The 14,701-nt window shown below is 45.8% G+C and overlaps 1 protein-coding gene across 1 annotated transcript in view; it reads left to right on the top strand.

Annotated features, from left to right (window-relative positions):
* BEND4 (BEN domain containing 4) overlaps positions 1 to 14,701 on the top strand; it is a 48,956-nt gene that overhangs the window by 1,951 nt on the left and 32,304 nt on the right. Inside the window, exon 3 of the mRNA XM_027774488.1 lies at positions 9,113 to 9,682. Coding sequence (XP_027630289.1) covers positions 9,113 to 9,682 — 570 coding nt within the window. The remainder of the gene's footprint in view (positions 1 to 9,112; positions 9,683 to 14,701) is intronic.

Here is a 14,701-nt window from a genome sequence, read left to right as displayed (position 1 = left end):
AGCGGGCTCCTCCGCACCAGCCCTGCCTGGCGTCCCGCCCCTCCGGCGCTGGCGCTTCGGATCCCACAGCCTTGTTCTCCCCAGTCGAGGGGACACTGCCACGCTGCAGGGTCCTGCCCTTCGGGACCATCTCGGCTTAGGCCCTGCAGAAATGCCTTGGGGAGCACCCACGTCGGGGTAGCGGTCGGAGACCACTCTGTTTTATCCGGATTCTGCAGGCAGCCCCCTGGGAAAAGCCAGCTCCCTGCGGGCTGGGCCACCAGAGGGAGATGGGCTGGAGGAAGGCCACCCGCCACCAACGGGCATGCCTCCAAGGGCCTGTGGCTCCCAGAGGACGCACAGCCACGCTGCTGGGCTCGCCGGAACTCCAAGTTCCTGCTCAGGCCCCTTCCAGCACTTTGGAGCCCCCCCAAATTCTACCTATCCGTGCATCGGCGACTTTTAGTCTCCCCGAGAATAGAAGCGCGTTGTCTCTAAGTGAGTTACAGATGCCTACACTGATAATGTGCTGCCATTTGTCAATATTTGGACACATGAAGGATTGGTTTGGAGGAAAAATCTAATTACAGGTTGCCGCAAAGACGTGCTCTGTGGCATCTCTCACTATTTGGAGGTGCCGGCTGATTTGAAGGGGGGTTCTTATGTAGGTTTCTTTCTTGTAGGGTGCAATTTGTCCCCAGTTGCTTTGGCCCTGTAGCCCATTGTGTTTTGATCAGCATTGTTGGGGGCTTGCTTCTTTCATTTGTCTCCCCCCACACACACACTTCTTCATGAGGTTGGGTTGGACGCCTTATTTTCTTGTGTTCTCGTTTCTTCCCTAGTTCGGCTTTTTCTTTATTTTTATGCTGTTTCTCCCCCGTGTGGGTCCTTTTCCCATCTTTCATGTTTTACTCCTTTGCATAGGCTGGGTCCACCGTGTGCCCGGGGTTAGACCTCTGTCTGCCCCATGCCCTGTCTTGGTTTCTCGCTGTCCTTGCACTCTGTCCTGTCCTCCCATCTGTCCTCCTCTCCCGTTGTTTTGTACTTTGGACTCGTGTTTCCATCTTCATCCATAGCGTTAATCTTGCGTTCCCTGCCATAGTTCCGGTGTCAGTTCTTTTATGTCTGCCCCCAGCTCTTGCCGTCTTGTCCATGGTCTCTCCCACCCTGGCGGTTTGTCGTGGGCTCGCCTTCGTGGGGAGTTGTTGGTGCTCTCTGTTGGTATTTCTTCTCGTGTCCTACTTCGTTAATTTTGTCTTTGTCTCCAGGTGGAAATGATAGCATCCCTGAATCCAAAGGAGTGCAAAGAGGCGTTTGGGATGATGCCCTTCAAACTTCCCTATAGTTCCTTTTATTTTCAAGGCAGCATTTTACTTTTTTTTTTTTTTTTTTAAGGAGAGGTCACCGAGAGGGGTAAGCTTGGTAGCACTGAGGGCTGGATGCCTCGCGTTTATTGGAAAGATGGAAATTGAATGAGTGGTTCTGTTCATGCAGTGAGGAAAATGGTTTAGGGGCCAAAAAAGTTAATTAATTAAAAGGCTGTAGGACTAGATATCAAGAATTGTGGTCCTAATATGAATCACTAATGGATGAAGCCAGCTCTTAACGGGCACAGTGATGTGGGTCACCGTCAGCATGACAGCCACCTGCAGAGCTGATTGGTTCTTAGAAGAACAAGTGGCTCCACTCTGGACCAATGATGGTTCTTAGAGGAACAAGTGGCTCCGCTCTGGACCAATGATGGTTCTTGGAAGAGCAAGTGGCTCCACTCTGGACCAATGATGGTTCTTGGAAGAGCAAGTAGCTCCACTCTGGACCAATGATAGTTCTTGGAGGAACAAGTGGCTCCACTCTGGACCAATGATGGTTCTTAGAGGAATAAGTGGCTCTGCTCTGGACCAATGAGCGTTGGCACAGAGGCCCAAGGCCATCCAGCGCACTGGGTAGGGGTGGGGTTGGGGGGTGCTCCATCTGTTGCACTCCCAAAGTGTGATTGCAGTGTCTCGGGCCACCTCGTGAACTGAGGACAGTCAAAACATCGATGGAATCAAATGAGTCAAGGACAGAGGAAGGCACCTAACTGAGTGTCCAGAGTAAATGCAGTGAAAAGATGAAAGGATTGAAGTGAATCTTCTTTGCCATTAAGGACCATAAACCATGGAGAAGAGAAATATGTGATTAAAAATAGATCCTTCCACATTCTTAGGAAATCTCGTGAAGAGTATAATTTTCCTTAAAAGGGGTAATACACCATGGTTTTAAGGCGTATTTTTCCTCTGTGGGAGGCTTAGAGTTAAACCCCACGTAGATCTTGATATGCAGCCTAAATTTGGCATCAGGAAATGGGAAATTGCATCTTTAAGCAGAGTACAATCAAAAATGAATTACAATAAATCCTATATAATTGCATAGGTCATTCTCTTTAATGAGATTTTATTAACCTGACTGTCAAGCTTTTGAGTCAGGCAGATATTTTATCTTCTTCAACTGATAAAAGTGTCAGCTATAAACCACCATATAAATATTCATAAATCTACACATCTGTGGCAGCCTATCAGCATCATTCTTTTGGACATTAAAAGCATTCTAATTACTTTCTGTCTAGCAGAGCTGAAATGCTGCCTGTTATAGTGTGTGCTTGGCAGGCATGATTGCTTTTGTTTGCCATCACAAATAGCAGCATCCTATTTTATATACCGATGGTCCAGAAAATATTCAGGGATTGACTGAGCAGGAAGAATATTAGGAAGCACCATCTGGTTTTGATAGCACCAAGTATATTAACTCATCTGTTAATTTTTGACACATCATTGATTTATTTATTTAGAAAAATTGCATCCTGTTTTGCTGTGTTGATGTTTGCCATTAGGAAACAAAAATCGGATGGCAATTTTTTTTTTTCTTTTTTTTTTTGAAAGACATTGTTCATTGATCTCAGAAAAGGGTGAGGCTTTCATTTTCTAACTTCTGTTTCCTACGCCCTGAAGTCCTCTTTTGAAAAAGGAAGTGGAATGAAGGTTTGAAGGAAATCTATTTTGAACCAACTGGACAGCCTTTTGGTAGATGTATGGATACAGGATAACGGGGCGCTAAACAAAAATTCTGCTTCTGCGTTTTTAATATTAATATATTTCACCCTTCACTGGGCTAAAATCAAAAGGTTACCACTAATCTTGACTGCTCTGATCCCTTGCATAGAAATCGTATTCTCTGGGGCACGTGCTGTGATGGGCAAATTCCATTCAAGGCTTTACTTACAAAGCAGGACGTTGAAGTAGAGAAAATGTGTTTGATTTGCCTACTTTCCCTGCCTCTTCTTAGTCACTTATCAGATCGAGGCTGGATTAAACCATTTCAATGCACAAGTATTTTGAGAAACGCATTTTTTCATTAAAAAAAAATATAATAATGGCTTCAGGTTTTGGAATCAGATGAGGCAGCATTTGCACCATGATAGTTTACCGTCTAAGAGGCTCATGAGAAAGCAAAATAAATCAGAAATGAAGAGTCGCAATAGAGTATCTTGTGATTGTGATGTGCTACTATGTTATGGTGTTTCATTTTATGGAGCAGACAGTTTTTGGTTTTGTTTTGAAGAATTATTTATTTATTTAATTCCACTTGTTGTTGTTATTATTATTATTATTATTTTAATTTGACCAGAGAGAGAAAGAGAGAAAGGGAGAAAACAAGCTGCCAGGCCTGGGACTCAAACCGCGGTCGGCCACATGGGAATCCAGCGCCTGTAAACACCATGCCACCTGCCGGCCCCTGGAGTAGACAGTTTTAAGCCCCTTGGTAAACTGTTGACTTTGTACTTCTGTGCCATCACTTGAGTAGAATGCTCTGTAAGTAGGGAGAAAAATGCTAAAAATTCAAAATATATGCTCACACTTAGCCCAGTTAAGAATTATGTATCCGGGCCAGCAGGGGGCGTGGTGGTTAAGGCATTGGACTTGAACGTGGCCAACCGCCATTCAGGTCTCGGACCTAGCAGCTTTCTTCCTCATTTTTCTCTCTCTCTGTCTCTCTCTAGTGAGCACACGTGCCCCATAGCAGATTAAAATAATTAATAATTAATAATAATAAAATTAAATAATTACTTAGAAATGTGTTTAAAATCACGGATCGCAGTCACTAAATTGTATTAGTAGGAACACAGAACTTATCTCCATTTCTTAGTGGGAGTGGGCATGGCACCTGCATTTCTAATTATATTCTCTCTAGAAGGCCAAAGAACCACTGGCTGCAATACGTATTAAGTGAGAAGATTTGCTGTTTTCCACCAAGAGCAATAGTAATATTTTTCAGCCTCCTCTTCCACGTATCAGTGTTAAAACGACTATTCATATATTCTGAGGTCTGGCAAAATGGAAAAATTCCGCTTTAAAGGTTACACTTGCTATTTTTGTACGTATCAATTCTGAGAACAAATTCAGAAGGATGCATTTAAAAACTGCAGGCGAGAATTATTTTATGATTGTAGCTATTCTCTGGTAGTCTGAGTGCACTCTAATAGATTATCTTCATAATGTAGTATATTACATAATGATTTTTTCTCAGCATGTTATGAGTTTATCCTTCAATTAGGAAAACAAATCACGCTTGTCCCTAAGTCAGATTTTTTTCCCCTTCGAATCTATGCCCTAATGTGATTTATCAATATGATTAAAACTGCTGAGTGTTTTGCAGGACATTGAACAAATATATTCAAGCAGTGCTTTTCAGGCAATGCTATTCTAGCCTTTTCTTTCATATATTGTCCCTTTCATCAAGGTTATGTTAAAGGTGTATAGGCCGTAAATCAATCGGGACTATGCTGATTAAAATGCAAGCAGTAAATACAACTTCAGGTCTAGAATGGGATTATAGGATTAAAATGAATGAAAACTGCTCTCATGCTGGAATCGAAAATTCCCAATCAATAGCATCCTTTGATTTTGCTAATAAAAGAACAAAAACCAGAAAGTAAAGAAACGGGAGATCGCAACGTCTTAAATCCCCCTACTTGTAGGTGTGGTTCAACTCTTCGCTCTCTTGTTGGTTTGATTTTGGTCACTAAAGAAATGACAAAAGGTGTAAAGCATGTGTGTGGGGCTCTGGGCAGGAGGACAGATGCAGGCCCATGTGCCATTGTCTATCAAATAACTAAACAGTATGCATGAGATCCAGGGGTGGTGTGGGGATTAAGGCAGCTGAATCCCACATGGCCGACTGCATTTCAAGTCCTGGACCCAGCAGTTTGAAAATAGAGGTGAAGGGCCGGCAGGGGTCATGGTAGTTAAGGCGCTGGGCCTCCGCATGGCCAACTGCAGTCCCAGACCCAGTGGCTTGAAAATCACACCAGGCTCATGTGCATGCGTGCCCAAAATCCCAAGAGGAGAAGGGAGGAGAAGGGATTGCAGCGTGGCCATCCTTCCTGAGGAGTGGTTTCTTACTTCCCTCTCTATCTCTCTAGTGAGTGTATGTGCCTGATGACAGAAACCTAATTAAATAAATAAATAAATAAATAAATAAATAAATAAATAAATAAAAATGGAGGGGTATTTGGCTTACAGTTCTGGTGGCTGGGATGTCCAAGAGTGTGGGTGAGTGTCTGGCTGGCCTCTGAGTCATCACGACATAGCGGAGAAACATGGAGAGAGGCCTGGGAACAGCTGCCCCTTCTCTCTCCCTCTCGGAGGTAGCACAGAGCCGTGCTCAAGGTGGTGCCCTGTGGGCCAAACACCACCCACTACAGCCCTTCCCTTGACAGTCGCACCGCCTCCCCATGCCATCGCACTGGGAGCCAGATTCTAACACATGAACCCTGGGGGACAAGCCATTATCCAAACCACGACACCACGGGCTCAGGAAGCGTTTCCGTAGGGTCTGTGTGTCTGCTCCTGAACAGGAGAGAGCTGGCCTCATTGTGTTTTATAGATTTGGGAGATGTGAGGTGTCATGGTTGGATCTTTCTTTGCCCCCCCCAAAGGTTCATGTTTTGATGTCCATGATGTCCCCCAAGAGTTCATGCTTTGGGATGCAATTGTATATATATATATTTTTTTTTTTTCAGAGGTTTTTGCTATAGGGTGCGTGCGCTCACCAGAGAGACAGAAAGCGAGAAATCACTCCCCCATGGGGGGATGCCACGCCACAATCCCTTCTCCTCCATTCTCCTCTCGGGATCTTGGGCACGCACGCACACGCGCCCAGCATGAGTTTAAGTCGCCAGGTCCAGGACTTGAACCGCGGTCAACCATATGATGTAACCATTACACCATCTGCTGGTCCCCGCCATGGCTTTTTATAAAAATTTCTCAGTCTCAGATATGTCTGTTAGCAGCACAGTGACAGACTAAGGCATAAGACGTGGTTCCTAGGTTTGGGGGCCGTGCGGCAGGCTTTTCCTACCCCGTATTGCCCAGTGGGAAAGGGTACTCGGCCCCTCTACCCCAGTACCTTAGTAACTTCATGAAACCATAAGAAAAGAACACAGGGGAGCATTGCGTACCACACAGACGTCTCCGGAGGTGTAGTTTTTATTGGTCAGTGTCCCGGATCTTTATTTCAACTATAACAGCACACCATCCCCATAGAAGCCCTCAAGCACCTGACCATTTTTACTTCGGAAGTTTCCCCACCCCTGCTCCCAAAACTAAATGCACCTAGTCGGTGTGTTCAGAGAGCGCGAGTGGTTAGTTACTTTTATATCATAAACGATAGGTATTGTCATCTCAACTCTTCAGTATTTTGCTGTCGTTATGGAAATAATGACAGTGACATGAGTATACCTCTTCGTATTCGTGATTTTTTATTATTTTTAGCGTTTTTGCTGTAGGATGCAGAGAGAAACAGAGAGGGAAAGTGAGAAAGCACCCTCCATGGGGGTTAGCCAAGCCATGGTCCCTTCTCCTTTTGAGATTTGGGGCACACATGCACACGTGCCCAGTGCATTATGTTTTGTTTTGTTTTGTTTTGTTTTGTTTTGTTTTGTTTTGTTAATTTGTTCTGTTTCAAGCCAGCAGGTCTGGGATTTGAACCATGCAGTCAGTCGTGTGGGACGGACTTAACTACCACACCACGTGGCTGGTGCTCCCGCCTTACATTTGTAACGGCCCATTATAGTTGGTGGTCAAGAAAGAAGAGACCTTTTATGTCTAGGGTCAGAAGGTCAGATCTCAAGACCCTTGAATAAAATGAAGTCACATTTTCAGTTTGGCTTTTTTTTTTTTTTTTCCTGTTTTTGCTGTGTATTTACTGCTGTCTGCTTGCTTTTTGCTTTTTATTGCTCAACTATTCATGTGCTTTAGAATTCATGGCTGTGAGGGATCAGCAGGTAGCGTAATGGCTATGTTGCTGGACTCCGATGTAGTCAAGCATGGTTCGAGTCCCAGACCCGGTGGCTTAAACTCACGCTGGGTGCGTGTGCATGCGTGCCCAAGATCCTGAGAGGAGAATGGAGGAGAAGGGATTGTGGTGTGGCCATCCCCCTTGGGGGGTGATTTCTCGCTTTCTATCTCTCTGTCTCTTTCTGTCTGGAGAGCGCATGCACCCTATAGCAAAAAACCTCCCCAAAAAAAGCAAAAAAAAAAAAAAAAAATTCATGGATGTGGGCTAACCAGCACCCACACCATGGGCCGCTTCAGGAGATGGGACAGATGGAAGAGGCGCTACTGATTTTCCAATGATACTGAGAGAGGTGGCCTGGACAAGTTCAAGTTACCGCTGCACTGACAAGAGCAGTGAACGCCCATCCTGGACAACACATACGGTTATTTCGTGCTCATCCTTTGCCTGAAGGCCCACGCCTTGCTTCACCTTAGACTTCTAGTGAGCTCTTCAGAAAGACATCTTTCTTCTCCAGTTTGCGTCTGGGAGCTCCGTAGTCTCGGCAGGGATTGTATTCGCTGATTAATAGCAAGGGCGTGAGGGCACTCCAGAAATAGAAGTAATGATTGCTGTAAGCCCTCCTATCAGTGAGGAATTGAGTCTGCAGGGGCTGGCTTGATTCATTAGAGCAAGGATATTCATGCAGCCCAAGGTGTGAGTTCGTACCCCCATAGGCCAGGTACCGCCACGGAGAGGGAGGTCCTTACACATGCCCAGAGTTTCAGTCCAGCCATTTCCTGGAGTAAAAGACTGGGGGTGGCTCAGTCACCAGTGCAGAACAGCAGGAAGCAATGCTATCAATGAATTCACCGGGGACCAGCACAGCAGATGGCATAACGGTTACATCAGTGGACTCCCACGTGGTCAACTGTGGTTCGAGTCCTGGACCTGGCTTCTTCAAACTCACACAGGACACGTGTGCGTGCATGACCCAAATCCCAAGAGGATACTGGAGGAGAAAGGATTGTGGCAGATCCATTCCCCTGGGGGATGATTTTTTGCTTTCTGTCTCTTTCTCTCTCTGGTGAGTGCATGTACCCTGTAACAAAAATCTCTCTCCAAAAAAACAAAAGAAAAGAAAAAGAAAAAACTGGGTTCACCATGCCATCTTGGCTTATGATAGAGAGTGGAAATGCATTTTATTTTTTTTGTTCTAGGGCACATGTGCTTGCCAGAGAGAGACAGCGAGAAAGTGAGAAACCACCCCCTCCAGAGGGGATGGCCACACCACAATCCCTTCTCCATTCTCCTCCCTGAATTTTAGGCGTGCACACACATGTACCCAGCATGATTTTCAAGCCTCCAGGTCCAGGACTCGAACTACAGAGTTGACCATGTGTGAGTCAATGCTTTAGCCACCATGCCATCTGCTGGCCCCTAGACATGCATATTTTTTTGGAGAGGTTTTCGCTATAGGGCACGTGCGTTCGCCAGACAGACAGAGAGAGACATAGAGATAGAAAGTGACAAATCGCCCCTCAGGGGGGATGATCACGCCGCAGTCCCTTCTCCTCCATTCTCCTCTCGGGATCTTGGACACGCACGCACACGCGCCCGGCGTGAGTTCTAAGCCACCGGGTCCAGGACGCGAACCGCGGTCGACTACGTGGGAATCCAGCGACATAGCCATTACGCTAACTGCTGGTTCCCTAGACATGCATATTTTTAATATGTTTGAGTGTCCAACGTACATGTGAGGACCTCGCTTCTCCCTTGCCCGCAACTGCCGGCCACTGATGTGTCTTCTTGTTTGTTGCAGAGAGCCGCATGATCTTAGACGCCTTCGCCCAGCAGTGCAGCCGCGTTCTTAGCCTCTTAAACTGTGGAGGCAAACTCCTGGATTCCAATCACTCCCAGTCCATGGTTTCCTGTGTAAAGCAAGAAGGCAGCTCGAGTTACAACGAAAGACAGGAGCAGTGTCACCTCGGGAAGGGGGTCCACAGCCAGACCTCAGACAGTGTCGACGTCGAGATGCAATACATGCAAAGAAAACAACAGACTTCGGCCTTCTTGAGGGTTTTCACTGACTCCCTACAAAATTACCTGCTCTCGGGGAGCTTTCCAACTCCAAACACCTCATCGGTCAGTGAGTACGGCCACTTGGCCGAAGTGGATCCTCTGTCAACCTCGCCCGTGCACACGTTAGGTGGCTGGACCTCCCCAGCAACGTCCGAATCCCACGGTCACCCATCCTCTTCTACGCTGCCCGAGGAGGAAGAGGAGGAGGAGGAGGAAGGCTACTGTCCTCGATGCCAAGAGCTGGAGCAGGAGGTTATCTCTCTGCAACAAGAGAATGAAGAGCTCAGAAGGAAGTTAGAGAGCATCCCAGGTACCGTGCCGTGTCACCTGCAGACACCTGCAGCCCGTCTTTCACTCTTCTGTGTCTCTCTGACTTGTCATTTTCTTTGGCTTGCAATGTCTAAAAGTTGGGAAAATAGACCTGATTGGTCCTGGGCCTGCTCAGTAAAATTTCAGGATGGGACCAGCAGGTGGTGTGGTGGTTAAGGCGCTGGACACTCCCACATGGCTGACCAGGGTTCGAGTCCTGAATCTGGTGGCTTGCTTTCTCACTTCCTTTCTCTCTGACTCTCACCTTCTGTCTCTCTCTGGTCAAATTAAGAAATAAATGAATGAATACATAAATAAATTAAATAAATAATTATTTAAAAAATTCAGGATGAGCCACTGGCCTTTATGGGAAAGTTTCACCTACAGTGTTCATGGGTGTGGGCTTGACCACCAGAGCCCTTTCAAAGATGTCTCTTTTGGGACCAGCAGTTAGCGTAATGGCTATGTCGCTGGACTCCCACGTAGTCGACCGCGGTTCGAGTCCCGGACCCAGTGGCTTAAACTCACGCCGGGTGCATGTGCGTGCGTGCCTAAGATCCTAAGAGGAGAATGGAGGAGAAGGGATTGCGGCGTGGCCATCCCCCCCTGGGGGGGGGGTGATTTCTCACTTTCTGTCTGTCTCTCTCTGTCTGTCTGGTGAGCGCACACGCCCTATAGCAAAAACCTCTCCAAAAAAAGAAAAATAAATAAAAGATGTCTCTGTCAATATAAAAGTAATCCCCAGATGTCGGGTCAGCTGGGCCATGGTGGTTAAGGAGGCTAATCCCAGAGGCCTACTGTACAGTTTGAGTCCTGGACCCTGCGGCTTGAAAATCACCAGGCGCATGTGCATACGTGCTCAAAATTTCAAGAGGAAAATGGAAGAGTGGAATTGTGGCATGGCCATCCCCCTTTTTTTTCTCACTTTCTCCCTTCTCTGTCTACAGCAAGCACACATGCCCTATAGAAAATTAAAAATAATAGGAACCAGCAGTTGGCATAATGGCTATGTCGCTGGACTCCCATGTAGTTGATCCACGGTTCAAGTCCTGGGCCCAGTGGCTTAAACTTATGCTGGGTGCATGTGCATGCGTGCCCAAGATCCCGAGAGGAGAATGGAGGAGAAGGGATTGTGGCGTGGCCATCCTACCTGGGGGGTGATTTCTCACTTTCTGTCTCTCCGTCTCTGTCTTTCTGACAAGCACACACGCCCTATAGCAAAAACCTCTCCAAAAATAAAAAAGAAAGAAAATTTAAAATAATAATAAAAATGAATTCCTAGATGTGGCCTTTTGACATTGAAATAGGTCAAGTGGTGTGAGCCTGGGTTTTCTTCAAAAAGTGGTCCTGTTTCTTTAAACTGGCTTTGTGGGACCAGCAGATGGTGGAATGGATACATCGCTGGATTCCCATGCGGTCAATTCAAGTCCCAGGCTTAGCAGCTTAAAACTGTGTGTGCCTTAAAAAAATTTGGGGACCAGCAGGTGGCATGGTGGTTAAGGTGCTGGACACTCCCACATGGCTGACCACGGTTCAAGTCCTGGGCCTGGTGGCTTGCTTTCTCACTTTCCCTCTCTCTCTCTCTGTATCTCTCTCTCTGGTCAAATTAAAATAAATGAATGAATAAATAAAAAATTAAATTAAATTAAGAAAAAAAACTGTGTGTGAGTGCTTGCCCAGAATCCCTAGAAGAGAACGGAGGAGAAGGGATTGCGGCGAGGAGAAGGGATTGCGGTGTGGCCATCCCCCCTGGGAGGTGATTTCTCACTTTCTGTCTCTCTGTCTCTCTCTATCTCCTCGGCGACCACCCGTGCCTTATAGCAAAAATCTCTTTCTCTCAAAAAAAGATGAGTTTTGTGTTTTTAAAGGCTTTCCTGTGTGCATTTTATGAGTCAGTAATAGAAATTGGAATGAAGGGACACTTTCAGAGGCGGGACTCCAATAGGACTGAGCAGATGAAATGATCTCTTCTGTTCTATTCATTTTTCTTGTCTTTCTGGTTGGGTTTTAAAAGGCGTAGCCTGTTCTTAGCATGCAAACTTCCCCTTAAAGTTAATAAGAAACTATAAGCTAAAACCAATAGATCCAAGATAAACCAATAATTAAACCTACCTGTTTGGACCACTGACTGAACATGAGGCATATCCTGTCTCGGGGAGTCACTAGATTTTTTTTTTTTTTTCAGAGTATTAAAGTCATGTTTATGCAAAAGCTTTTCTGGATTGCTAAGTCATTTTTTTTCTCTCACTATTTGGAAGAGTGCTGATTTCACTTTTATCTTTTAATTTGTTTCTGCATGTCCATGGTTTACAAACCCTTTATTTTTCTTTATTTTTTCATTTTTTAGGTTTTTGCTAGAGGGCATGTGTACTTGCCTGAAAGAGACAGAGAGAGAGACAGTGAGAGGGAAAGTGAGAAATCATCCCCCAGGAAAGTTGGCTGTTCTCGTGGGATTCTGGATTCTCAAACAAGATGTACATGGCATGGTTTTTAAGCCATAGGGTCCAGAACTCGAACCATGGTCTGCCATGTGGAAGTCCAGCACCTTAACCACTATGCCCTGCTGGCCTGAGATTACAAGACATATTAACATCATTAACAAGAACAGTATCTTCTAACTTTTATTTTGGAGAGGTTTTTGCTACAGGGTGCATGCGCTCACCAGACAGACAGAGAGAGACATAGAGACAGAAAGCGAGAAATCACCCCCCAGGGGGGATGGCCACGCCGCAATCCCTTCTCCTCCATTCTCCTCTCGGGATCTTGGGCACTCACACACACGCACCCGGCGTGAGTTTCAAGCCACCGGATCTGGGACACAAACCGCAGTCGACTACATGAGAGTCCAGCGACATAGCCATTACGCTAACTGCTGGTCCCTCTTCTAACCTTTTTTAAGTCATGCAGCCCATGGATAGATTTTTGCGCATTTAGCCAGCAGTCTATACATTTATTGGCTAATTACATTTATGTACTATAATATGTAATATTCAAAATAAAGCATACATAATACATTTTAAAATTTTAGGGCTGCTGCGTAATAAATCAAAATTGTATTTGTTCCTAACTCAGCATCTTTGCACTACCCAATTTAATGTTTGGTCTAGAAAGAAGGAAGAGAACGAAACTATCTACTTGTTCATGAGTACACATGGGAGATGAAAACAAAAGATGTCAGGAATTGCCAGATCAGAAATTAATTTTTTTCCATCCTTTTCTTTAAAAATATTACTTAGGGGGCCGGCAGGTGGCACAGTGGTTATGGGCACTGGACTCCCACATGGCTGACTACAGTTTGAGTCTCAGACCTGGCAGCTTGCTTTCTCACTTTCTCTTTCTCTCTTTCTCATTCTGTCCCTCTCTAATCAAATTAAAATTAATAAATAAAGTTAAAATAAAACAACCCTTTAAAAATTTACCTGGGCCAGCAAGTGGCATGGTGGTTAAGGTGCTGGACTCTGGGTTAGCGAATTAATAAAATAGGGAGAAAATGCATAGAAAGAAACCATGGACGGGACCAGCAGTTAGTGTAATGGCTACGTTGCTGGACTCCCATGTGGGCGACCGCTGTTCGCGTCCCGAACCCAGTGGCCTAAAACTCACACCCGGCACATGTGCGTGTGTGTCCAAGATCCCAAGAGGAGAACGGAGGAGAAGGGATGGTGGCATGGCCATCTCCCCTGGGGGGTGATTTCTCGCTTTCTGTCTCTCTGTCTCTCTCTGTCTGGCAAGCGCACGTGCCCTGTAGCAAAAACCTCTCCAAAAAAAAAAAAAGGCAACCATGCATCCCAAAGACAGTGTGGGACATGGCAATGGGTGAGAAATAGGGAATCAAGGATGGAAAAAAAAAAAAAAAGCAAAATATACAGGAAAGAAGAAATGGAAAATGATTTGTTGACGATAACACATATGTTGATGTGCTTGACTGAGCCAATATACAGTGTACTCTGAATGGAAAACCTCATTTTGTAAGCTGTAATGATGTGTAGTGAATGAATGTAAACAAATAAATTTAAATTTAAAAAAAAAAAAAAAGATGCTGGACTCCCACATGGCCAACTGTGGTTTGAGTTCCAGGCCTGGTGGCTTGAAAATCACGCTAGGTATGTGTGCATATGCCCCAAATCCCAAGAAGAAAATGGAGGAGAGGAGACTGTGGCATGACCATCCCCCTGGGAGATGATTTCTCACTCTCCCTCTCTCTGTCTCTCTCCAGCGAACACACGTGCCCTTTGGCTAAAAACTAAAAATATTCTTTAAATAGAACCAAAGTCTCTCAGAACATTTTGGAATTGAATCAAATGCAGGTGTCTTACGGAGGAGAAGCAAGCGGTAAAGCAAGCAGATTCTCTTTTCGAATTGGAACCCTGGCTTACATGCAGTCTGGTGTTTTTCCAGGCCGGGCAGGTAGCGTACCATCTGCAGGAGGGACCCTAGGTGGAACCCCAGGATAGTGTAATGGAACCCGAGCACTGCTGGTTTCCCTGGGTGGGAGAGAGACGGCTACAGCGAACGCGTGCCACAGCTTCCACGGCTCTGTAAACTGTGGCCCGTTCACTGCGGGTTTACTGCAAAGGAGCACTTTCCTAATTCCCAGTTTCCTCTCTCACTGGGGGAGAAGCTAGTATCCAAGAGCTCTTCCCTAGCCTCAGAGACTTACACCAGCCATTCAGAACCACATCCCCAGGAGCAGCTCCTGAAGGGCTTTTAGTACTTCTTTTTTTTTTTTTTTGGAGAGGTTTTTGCTACAGGGCGCGTGCGCTCACCAGAGAGACAGAGACAGACAGAGAGACAGAAAGCGAGAAATCACCCCCCCAGCGGGGATGTCCATGCTCCAATCCCTTCTCCTCCATTCTCCTCTCGGGATCTTGGGCACGCACGCACACACACCCGGTGTGAGTTTAAGCCACTGGGTCTGGGACTAGAACCGCAGTTGACTACATGGGTGTTCAGCGACATAGCCATTATGCCAACTGCTGTACTTCTTTTTTTTTTTTTTTTTGGGGGTTTTATTTTTAGG

Source organism: Tupaia chinensis, unplaced genomic scaffold (genome assembly GCF_000334495.1).
Source record: "Tupaia chinensis unplaced genomic scaffold, TupChi_1.0 Scaffold000442_1, whole genome shotgun sequence".
NCBI classification, from domain to species: Eukaryota; Metazoa; Chordata; class Mammalia; order Scandentia; family Tupaiidae; genus Tupaia; species Tupaia belangeri.
Note: the sequence above shows the minus strand (reverse complement) of the source record. Positions and strands in the feature narration are given on the sequence as shown.